This window comes from Populus euphratica, unplaced genomic scaffold (genome assembly GCF_000495115.2).
Source record: "Populus euphratica unplaced genomic scaffold, PopEup_1.0 scaffold303.1, whole genome shotgun sequence".
Lineage (NCBI taxonomy): Eukaryota > Viridiplantae > Streptophyta > Magnoliopsida > Malpighiales > Salicaceae > Populus > Populus euphratica.
In genome coordinates this window covers 73526-85356 of record NW_011500096.1, presented here as the reverse complement: position 1 = coordinate 85356, position 11831 = coordinate 73526, and the positions used below count along the sequence as shown (strand labels likewise).

At 26.8% G+C, this 11831-nt stretch overlaps 1 protein-coding gene across 1 annotated transcript; it reads right to left on the bottom strand.

The window, feature by feature from the left end:
- Nucleotides 1-757: 757 nt before the first annotated feature.
- LOC105109294 (sugar transport protein 10-like) lies at nucleotides 758-5271 on the bottom strand. Its single transcript, XM_011003945.1, has 4 exons — nucleotides 5055-5271; nucleotides 4628-4950; nucleotides 1364-1993; nucleotides 758-1250 (listed from the first exon to the last, which is right to left on the bottom strand). The coding sequence occupies exons 1-4, from the start codon at nucleotides 5188-5190 to the stop codon at nucleotides 801-803; spliced, it is 1539 nt and encodes a 512-aa protein (XP_011002247.1). The 5' UTR covers nucleotides 5191-5271; the 3' UTR covers nucleotides 758-800.
- Between the last annotated feature and the right edge of the window lie 6560 nt (nucleotides 5272-11831).

The window sequence follows — 11831 nt, the reverse complement described above, 5'->3', positions numbered from 1 at the left end:
AAAGGAAAGAATTTTGATTTTAAATAATTTCCAATTATTCCAAGTAATTGTACTAGACCAACATATGAACTGCAAAGAAAATCATCAATTTTCAGTAAGCCAAGTCATTAAAATATATAGCCCCAGATCACTCCACTTACATGGAACGAGAATGTTGATAAAGCATAATGGAATATGTCGTAAAACAAAGAAAATAAAAAATAATTGTTAAATGACACTAAACATTTGTTGCATATTATTGTTGTTTTCCTTGCTATTTATTAAGGTTTAAAAGATTTATATTTAATTTGATAAATGTAACATGTTTATTATTTGAAAATTTACTAAGTAGGTTTGATGTGTAACCAAACTTAGAGAAAATAAATTTGATATTTTACTAGATATATAGTTATTTAGACTTAACTCTTAGTTAAATTCAAGGATATTAAATTTATTTTTTATCGGATTTATAATGACTTATGTTTAATTTATAGTTTAACTTAAATATATTAGGTCTGATATCTTAGTGAACTCATGATGATTTTGATTTAATTTATGGATGATATCAATATAAATATGATATCTTACCTAATTCATAATGACTTAGACTTATATAATGATTAAATCTAGATATATTGGTCTTATATTTTATTGTTTCTATTATAATTTGAAATTAATTTATAATTAAATTTAAATATTAGATTTGATATCTTATCAAAATTGTGATAATTTAAGCCCAACTAAATTTATATTTTAGTCTTTTCCCCTATTGGTGCCTTGTCATTCTGCCTTCATCATAACACAAAAAAATGTTGTGCTGTCTAGGGTGAGCTGCTCGGCCTGCCAGGAACATCATCGGTGGAGACGTACTTGCTCCAAAACCCATGTTCTTTCCACACTTGATTCATTTCTTCAATTGGGACATTCTTGGTCTCAGGCACAAAATAATATATGAAAATGGTCATGATAATAACAAATCCACCAAAAAACAAGAAGAGACCAAACTTCATATGACAAAGCATGGAGAGGAAGAATTGGCCAATTACAAACGTGAAGAACATGTTAACCGAGACATTGGTTGCTTGTCCTGCCGATCGGATCTCCAGAGGGCAAATTTCACTCGGCACTAGCCATCCCAAAGGACCCCAAGACCATGCAAAAGCTGCGACATACGCACATATCAAAAACAGCACCAAAGAGGATACACTCTTAGACATATCTCCCTCCCCTTCTGTCCCAAAAGCACGCCCTATCATAACTGCAACAAGAACCTGCAATCAAGTTTAACGGCATCCAGTAAGTCGAGCTCAAAGTCAACATTAATGTCGTTTATACAGTAGTGCTAAGACTGACTAGGAGTAATTTCATTAGGGCTGTCGTATACCTGACATATGATCATTTGCACGCCACCCTCAAGAAATAAAGCCTTCCTTCCTAGCTTATCAACGGAATAAACAGATACCATTGTGGCCACGACATTGACTACGCCGGTTATGACAGCAGACATAAGCGAGGCATCGTCACCAAAACCCAAAGTCTTAAAGAGAACAGGTGCATAAAACATGATGACATTAATTCCTGTAAGTTGCTGGAAGAAAGGGATGAAGGTGCAAATGATTAATTGAGGTCTATATTTTCGGCCTGTGAAGTTTTTCCATGGGTGTTCAACTTGCTTTGCAGCCTTACTAGCATCAACGAGATCCTGAAATTCTTCGTCGACATTGTTCGTGCCTCGAATCTTTTGCAACATTCTCTTCGCTTTCTCATGGTTGCCCCTCTCAAGAATGGAGTTTGGGGTATCGGGTAGAAAGAGAGATCCGATAGTAAAAAGAATTGCGGGGGCTGCTGCAAGGCCTAAGGAGATTCTCCATCCCCAACCAGCTTTTATCTTGGAAGTTCCATAATTGATGAGATTGGCTGCCAAAATACCAATTGTGATTGCCATTTGAAATCCAATATTGAGTGCTCCTCGAAGGCTCGCCGGTGCCATTTCTGAGAGATAAACCGGAACAGACTACAAAAACGAATAGAAACAGATTGAAGACAGTGGCTCAATTATAATATAATATAAAAAATAGCTATAATTGGTTGGAAAAAAAGTGTAGTTACACACTTTTTTACATCATTCATTTGTGATTATTAAATTTATCAATAATAAATAAGTTTTTTTACTTTCTAGTGAAACAACATAAAATATCTTTGAAAGTAAAAGAATTTAAGTCTAAGTATCAGTAACCATTTTTATATTTTTATAATGATTTTTTTTGTTATTATAATTTTAGTTTAAGAGAAATTTAATATTTGACCAAATATAAAAAATACATACACAGTAAAATTATAAAAACACCCTTCAAATCAAAAAACTTAAACCTAAAGTCAAAGGATTTTTTGGTATTTTTATAATGGTTTTTTTATAATTATTAAGTTAGCTTGATTAGGGACAGTTTGATATTTAACAAAATTTAAAAAAAAAAAAAATTAAAATGCATAATAAAACTATAAATATACTCTGAAAAGCAAAAAATTAAAATAACATTAAGGAGTTTTCTGGTATTTTTATAATGATTTTTACATAATTATTAAGTTAGCTAAAGTGCAGCCCCACCCTTTAATCGGCGCTTACAGTGCCTTTTAGGATTTAAAAATATTTTTCTATCTTCTCATTAAAGGTGATATTGTAACCTCTTACATATAGAGTGACACATTTTAGCGTTATAGTTCAGTTTCTTACCAATAAATCTTTTTTTTCTTTTTCTTTTTCATTCTCAAAAAATTACAGCTTAATTCTTTTTTTTGATAATATTTTAATTTTATTTTTTATTTTTATTCCTTTTTATATATTTTTGATAATATTTTAATTTTATTATTTATTTTATTATTTTTTATTTTTATTCCTTTTTATATGATTTTTATTTACTTTCAATTTTATTATTCCATCTTAATTTTCTATATATTAATTTTTTTAATTTAGTCCTCATACTTTTAATTTCTAATTGTTTTCCTTAGTTATTTTGTAAAACTTTTTGGGTTTTTAATTTCATCCTCCAATCTAATTTGATAATATTATATTTTTCAATTTTCATTGTTTTGATTTGTAATTTTTTTTATTGATTCTTTTATAAAAGTTATTATTCTTTTCATTTTTATTTTTCAATCAAAAAATTGTTTTGATTTCTTATGTCAATTTTGATTTTCATTCTATTAATTTTCTTAATGTCATTTTGCTAAATTGATTTTTCTTTTTCAGTTTCATCTTTCAATCAAATATAAAATTTATTTTGATAATTATTTTTTTAATTGCTACTTTTTCTTGAATCTTTTTATATAATTATTTTTTTTTAATTTTATCATTAAATATTTAATCAATTAAGAATTGAACTTTTTGGTTTTTTCAGATAGGGTATTTTAGCTCTAATTACTTGGATCACAAATTTAAAAAATTAATATGATTTTTTTTATTAAAAATCTTTATAATTCTTTTTATTGTTTTATCGGATTATTCCAATATTATAATCTAGCCTATAAATTTGATGTAGTATCATGAGTTGGCTTGATTTTAATTAATAAGGTTACAAGTTTATCATGATAACTTGGATTGATCAGGATCATTTTTTTATATTTTTTTTCTTATCTCATTTTATTTTTTTGTATTTAATGGGTTGTGAATTGATATACACTATTTGTTTTTTTTGAAAAAAAATATTTTTCCTCCTAAATTGATATACACTATTTTGTTTTTGAAAAAAAATATTTTTCCTCCTAATTTTTAATTACTTTTCTTTGTAAATTTGATTATCTACAGTAGCTTTCTATTTTTTTCATCTAGTTAGAATAAAACTAGCCTCTTCGATTCAAATGGATCCATGACCCAATATACCTATTTTTTTAAAAAAAAAAAAAACCATGCTTTGAACATCATTTTTTGAGAAAAAAAATTGTATAGGATTCTCTAAATTATTGGTCAAAAGCAATGTTATCAGAACCAAAACGGAGCAATGATCTAATTAGTGAACCAATCACTAAATTGGTTTGTTTTTTCAACAGGACAGCTTATGTTTATAACCTAGTCAATGTTGGTTTGAACTGGTTTGTGAACGACAAGTCTGAGTGTACTGACAATGCATAAAAACCCCTACGGCAGGTCCTGTCCCGTGGGAGCCAGGCTAGGACGCCCCATGACCAGGGAGGGGGCTCCCAGTAAAGAGAAATAAATGTGATGACAGTTCTAACATGGATAAACATTACTAGGTCTTAGTATCACCCTCCTTTAAAAGATTTATTTTCTTGGTATTTTAAGCTAAAAGTTTGCACAGAGATTAGGAAAAATTCAATCTAATTTTAGAAAAAAATCCTAGAATTTTTGGAAGCTAGGAAGTGTGTGTACTGTCACATAGTCAAAAGACTCTCGGTCAAACCGTAGATCTAGTTCAAGAGAAGTCTGTACAATTTATTTATGATGAACATATGACCCGTCACCTTTCCTGGGAAACTGAGGTCTGGTTCAGTTTGGATAACACTGGGAAACCGTTAAATTCCGAGGTAAGTGAAAATTAGAGACTAATGGTGCTTTAACGAATAGTATAATTTACCCTAACATATTCAATATCTATATATAAGAAACAAAACCCAAAAAAAAAAAAAATCATACCTGATTAGCAAATCCAACACCCACACCAAGCATTAATCGACCAACAATGAGCATCGCAACATTGACAGCAGCACCATTAAGAATAGCTCCGCCAAGGAAAACCAGGCCTCCAAACATCATAGACATCTTACGGCCAAATCTCCTCGTTGTTGCAGAAGCAAAGAAGGAAGCTATCAAGGCCGCAAGATAGAGGGAAGATGTGAACAGCGTTAGCACATGATCATCAAATTTGCAGTACATGTTTTCTGCATGATTTCCGTGCTGTTTCTTGTACACATGGGGGAAAAATGGTTTGAGAAATGAATTCATTGCTGTTACCCCTCCTACAAGATGTTACAGAGCCAACGATCCTTATCAAATCAACACAATATATGTATGTTCATGAAAATCATCTTTACTGCATCAAGACTCGAGATCTTTTGCTCACCTGAGATGCCAATGTCATAGCCAAACATGAGCCCCCCCATGGCTGCCACCAGACAAGTTATGACCACAAAAGCAGTGACACCACCTTCGTATTTTCTCCCGTCACTTTGAGCCGCCGCAAAACCTCCTCCTGCCATACTTTCAAAAAGCAAAAGCAATACCTCAAACTATTGAGATGGAGGTCTGTTCTTCACTTATTTATGCTGTTGTCTGGATAACATAAGGGATAACCTTCGTGAAATGATTCCATTTAAGGCCAGCATGCGTGGATATGCGGTTTCCAAATTTGAGCGATAGGATTGATATTGAGAGATTTCCTTTCTGACTCTTGAGATGAAAATTAATGACTAACACCGTCAAATATTGGATGATACAGAACGGACAAAATAGGAAATTAATGTTATTTAGTATATAGATAAAAAATAATAATATTGGATAGTATAATGCTTGATTTCCATGCAATATTAATTAAGGAGGAGGAGATTTAAGGTCCAGAACATGCTTCTAATGGTAACGGAAGTTACAGCTTTGCATTTATACACACAGGATAAATCAAAGTTGACTTTATCAACGGGTGGAATCGAGCAGATCAAGGTCCAGATAGACTTACTCTTTTTCTTCCATGAGTAATAATGCCACTGATCGTCCTGTAAGATTTTTAATTCCCAATATTTTTTTATTATTTGATTTATGGGATTTATTATGAGAATCTACACATAATTCCGCATCGCAAGTTTTTTTAAGAATTAATTCTGGAATGAGGTCGAGTAAACTGTAACTTCTTTTTTTTTTACCGAAATAAAATACAATTTCATTATTATTTTTTTTATAATCTAAATGTTCAGATTAGTTTATATATACCATAATTAATTTTTTAATTTATTAAACATTCTGTAAATCTAATAAACAAATCAGATGTTATGAAAATAACAAACATATACAAAAAGATCAAACTCAAATACTAAAAAAATAACAAATCCCTTTCTCCACTACACTACCACCTCAAATGCTACAATCTCATTAATTAATTGTTGATTAATTGTTGATTGAGAAGATAAAATACAGATTTATTCATCTAAATATATCTATTCAACATATTTAATTTTTAATTAAATATATTTAAAATAAAATAAATTCTATCCAATTTAAATTCTAATTTAATCTCAATTTATGAAAATATAATACAAACTATACCATGATTTGTTTTGTCAATTGATAAATTAAAATATCAAATAAAATGTTTTTCACACATCTACCATCTAAATATCTATTCAACGTAATTAAATATTTACAAAAGAATTTGTTGAATAATACACATCAGCTTGGCATATATATATATATATATATATATATATATATATATATGTGCAAGTTTTTTTTTGGTTGATAATGCAATTTAAGATATTATCTAGAAATTTATGATACTCAAATTGTAATTTCTTATAATTTACTACTTGGTCCCATTAATTAATATGCCATATATTATTATCTTATATTACATGTTACCGTCTCTAAAAATTCATTAATTCTATCAACTTTTATGTATTTTCTTCTCTTCTTGAAACCTCCACATTCTATAAAAAGATAATGTGACATATTATATAATTCATGAGACCAAATTGCAACTTATAGATTATTGACTTGTCTAGTTATATTGTGTGAGCATGTTTTTCTTTTCAAATTTGTTCTTAAAAACTTAAGAAAAGGAATTTCCTAAAACAAATTAATGACAAAGGGAATATTAAAAAAAGAAAGTGATATGCACATTAATTTCAATTTAACAAAGAAAAATAAGAAATATTATGTATTAGAAAAGAATAATGAATAATTTCAACTAAATTATTGGGTTTGTTTTAAACAAAAAGTAGCATAGTTAGAAAAACTAATTAGGAAAAGATCACAGTGATAAGTTGTGCAATTTAAAGGGTTACACTATTCCATTGAAATAGTTTAAAATTTAAAATAATATTTATCATCTACGAATTACATCAAAAGATTAATTTGATGTTAATTTGTTTTCAATAGGATCTTTAAATTATAATAGGTTTACTCAATTTATTAGGTTAGCTAATAATTATTAATAGAAATAGATAACTCTTAGCTCGAGGAAGTGTATCAAAACTATTATTTTAAAACTCGATCTGATCTAATGGATTGATTTAAGACTCAATTGATCTAGGATTAGAATTAAATTAGATTTATAAAAAAATGACAAAATTAAAGAGTAACCCAGAAATACTAAATTAAAAATTTGGTTATAATTTATTAACTTTTATTTTTTATTTTTTATTAAAATAATATTATTTTAATTTTAAAAATTTAACTTAAATAACCTGGTTAAAATCTAATAACCCAGTTAAAATAAAAAATTCAAACCTTGAACTAAATTGATTATCAAGTTAAATTTAAAAATTATGATAAAAACTTAATAGGTTTAAATTCACCAAATAATTAGTAATATTTTACCTTCTTTTTTTTTGGGGATAAAAGCAGCGATTCACCTCAACGAATTAAAGTAGAATTCCAAGAGTCTTCCTTGAAATCAGCTACGCAACCATATCGAATACTGCAGTTCTTTGTTTGAATTAATTATGCAACTCGCCCCCAAAATTGCAAAAAAAAAAAAAAATCCAGTAATCAAGAGTGGATTACTGTGAATTGTGAGACCATTACCATTTATTGTGGATTAAAAAATGTTTTATATTTTTTTGTTTTAGTATTTTTTTCTGTTATCAATTTTTTTTTCATTTTTTTTATGTTGTATTGATTGGAATTTAAAAGTAATAATTTGTTTTTATTTATCTTTTTATATAGTTTCTAAGTGCTCAATTTCACAAAAAAAATAAAATCAATTTAGTTGGTTCCAAGAAATTAAAAGTGAAGGGACTAGAGAAGGAAAAAAAAAAAGGATTCCTTTTATTTTTTATGAAAATAGTTATCAGTTATGGGCCTTTTCTTTTTTCCACTCTTTCATCTTATTTTTTTTCTTTTCTTTTCAATTAGATCTTTTAATATTGTGTCATTTGATATTTGATATTATTATTTTTTATATAATTATCTCAATTATTAAAATCAGTCACATCATTTTTTTCATGCTTGTGTACACAAAAGATAATCCAATTTTATCGTCTTACAAGGATTGAAAAAAAATAGAGAACCAAAATTATATATTGAAAATTAAAGGACCAAATATTTAAAGGTCCTTTAAAAAAAATAATGTGTCGGCTCCTTTTCTAAATTTATTTCCTATGGTTTTTGTTAAAAATCATTTTTGATCCATATAGTATTGAAATTATGTGATTAGGTCCAAAACTTCTTCTTCTTCTTTTTTTTTTTCATTTAAGTTTCTAAATTTGAGAAAGAAGGAGGAGTCAGTGGATTATAATAAAATAAAGAGAAAGTTGACAAACATCTATTTTTTAGCTACAAAACTCATAATTATTGGCGTCACTAGGTTCTATTTACTCATGAGAGTTCTATTTATATTTCATTTCCATTTGTCTAGCACAAAAACATAAAACGGACTTCAAATTTTATTTTTGCTTGTGTTGAGTTTAAATGGTGATTTATGACTAGAAACATGTTTTTAATATCTTTATAGTGTTTTTTTAAGTATTTTTTACTAAAAATAGATCAAAATAGCTATTTTATATCTAAAGGCTTATCACTCGATTTTCTAGCCACCTATTGTGGCGGGAATCTATAACAACAAACAACAAGTATTTTTAGTTATTTTTTTAATTTATTTGATTTTTTTTATAGATTTTTTTTTTATTTTTATCCTTTAATATTTTATTCATTTTGAATTGAGTAATATAATCTGTTTTTGTTTGATATTTATAGATTTTTTTTTTGTTTCAAACAAACATCTCAATATTTAGTTGATTTTTAATTTTATGAATATTTATTTTTTTGTTGTATAATTAAAAAAAAATATTTTTAGTAAAAAAAAAGTTTTTAAACCAAGTTTAGTCCATCACTTAGGTTTTGTATTATATCACTAAATAAAAAATATTTAAAAAAAGTTAAAAATCACTTGACTCATATTGCAGTTTTCACATGTTAGATCACAAAATTCAAATTGATCCAAAAATTTTTCATCATTATTTTTTTTTTAAATATATTATCTTGAAAATTTTATTTATTTTTTTTAATTCATTTTTTTTGTTGTAGTATTGAAATTATGTGATCAGGTCCAGAACTTTTTTTTTCTTTCATTTATGTTTTTGAGTTCGAAAAAGAAGATAGTTGTTATATTATAATGAAGGGGGCAAAAAGTTAACAAGTATATATTTTTTTATTACAAAACTCATTAAATCACTTCGGTCTGGTGTCAAATATAAAATATTTTTTATACTTTTAGTATTTGTTTTACATTTAAAAATAATAATATTGACTCGTTATGAAAGAGGAGCTAATATACTAGTATTGATACTAAAAAGAGTAGCCATTTCATTTGTTTCCAATGCAGAGTATAAACAAGATTTAATTTTCTTAATATTTATCTATTTTTTTAATTAGTTTCCCTTTAATTTTCTTTTGTAAAAATTTTAGTTATCAAACAATTGATTTATTATTATCATTTTATTCATAATTATTAATTAATTATTAAATTAAGAAATGCTATTAAAATTTAAATTGATGGCCACTAAACTCCTTAAATTGATAATTATTATAGTTTTTTTAACTAGATTTGAGGTACTGTCAACAAAAGTTTTTTCAGCTTAAAAACAATTGCTAAGAAAAAAAAAATCCAGATTCGAGTGATTGGTTCAATTAGTAATTTGAATAATGAGATTGAAAAATGCAACAACAATAAATAAATAAAAATAATTTATATGCTTTTTTTAAAAAAAAAATGATTAGTAAAAATCTTTTTTCTTTTAGAAAAGCAGAACTATATGCTCTCCTTTACAAAAGAAACTATAATATTGAAACGCATATTGTATAGTATCTATAATTGCTTGATTTCCTCCACCTTCAGAAGGAAATACCTGTAATTGCTATTGCGTATTTTCTTTATAATTTCAAAGAAAAGAAGAAAAGGAAAAGGCATAGCTGTCGAATTTACCGCGCGCATGAGCTGTAACTTCCATTTCCATTTAAAAGACACGTGGCATCCATTCATCCAAAATAAAAACATTAATGCATTTCCTTTTTTAATCTGAAACATTAATGCCTGAGGAAATAACTTCATCCCAACTGCCACATTAACTCTGTGTGCTTGCTCGCTTGTTAGCTAAGCACATGGATAAAAATGGTGTCAGAGATTGCCTGTTATTTTTTTGGTGTACTAATTTTGGGATATTTTTGCAAAATAATATTTTTTTCAAAAATATTTTGGAAAAGAATAACCTACCAAAAAAGTTTTTGAAAAATAAGATGTTTAATAGGTTGTCCTTTAGCAGAATCTATTTAAAGGTGATATTTTTATTTTTTTAAGTTATTATAAAATTTTAAATAACACTTCTTATCTACAAATCAAAATAAGTGATTTATTGATGACATCTTATTTTTCACAGTGGTTAATTTAAATGTCAATACTATTCCTTAACTTATTAGGTTAACTTAATATTTTTTAAAAATAATTTCCCTCAAGAAGTAACTTTGTAGTAAGAATCAAAATATTATTTATTATAATAATATAATTGCAAAATTGCTATTAAAAAAAAAAGTTCTGAATTAAACATTGGAGCCAATGTGATCTTTCCAACGTAACACTTTTAGAAGTTGTATAGAATTATATTGGTCATTCTTTTTTATATATATAGCAAAATTATTAATTTAATCTTAGAATAAAATAATATAATTCCTATTAATCAGGAACATTTATATCTTTAAATTTTTTTAAAATAATATAATTATTTTGATTCCCTTGAAAATAACAACAACAATATAACACCCACCCAAGGCTTTTTTCTTTTTCATTTTTCTTTGTTTTTATTGCAAATTTTAATAGTACTTAATGCATTATTATAATTTACATTAATTAAATATAATTAAAAAAACTATGAATGAGCTAGCTTATGGATGACCCTTGCATTGTCCGGGCAACACGTGGGGAATTATTCAGCCACTAAAAATTATCTTTTAGGGTAGTGTTCAAAATATCTTAGTTTCCCTAACATAATAGGACGATATCTGCCCCAAATATGTATTGAAATTGGTGTTAATGATCGTTTTTTTTCTCTTTTCCACTTTGAATTTTGTGTCAGCCCCTTTAAAAAATTAGACCTGCCCCTGCAATTTCTTTTCCATTCACATTTGATCCCTTTTATTTTTTTTTTATTTTGAATATGCCAAATATTTTTCAATTTCACCCCTTTTTATTTTTTAATCTTCTATTGGTTTATTACAATCTCATGATCCAGGTTAACCCAAGTTTACTCAAGTCTTTTTTTATTAATTTTTTTATTCTTTAATATTAGATTGATTGAGGATTGACCTTCAATATGTTTTTTATTTATTTATGTACTTTCAATGAGGTTATCATGATTTTATGAGTTAGTTCATAAGTTTTACATGTTATGTAACATCCCCACTACCGAAACCAACACATCAACTGATTAGTATTTAAAAGTGCATTTTTATCAAGGTTTTATATCATCATTTTGCACTTGAAGTATCAATAACTCCTTAACTAAAGCGTGTTTTATAATAATATATCTAATAATATAAGATACCTTTAATTTATGGTAAATGTTCATTTTAAATGCAGGCCTATCACATAAATGAAAGGATTGATTGATGAATTTAAGAACTGAAATTGAAAGGACAA

Bases quoted from the DNA above. Each gene is read 5' to 3' on its own strand.
- LOC105109294 (XM_011003945.1), bottom strand. From the start codon at position 5,190: ATGGCAGGAGGAGGTTTTGCGGCGGCTCAAAGTGACGGGAGAAAATAC. The intron at 4,951-5,054 runs GTGAGCAAAAGA...AACATCTTGTAG, and splicing joins CTATGACATTGGCATCTCAG to GAGGGGTAACAGCAATGAAT. The intron at 1,994-4,627 runs GTATGATTTTTT...TCGTTTTTGTAG, and splicing joins GTGTTGGATTTGCTAATCAG to TCTGTTCCGGTTTATCTCTC.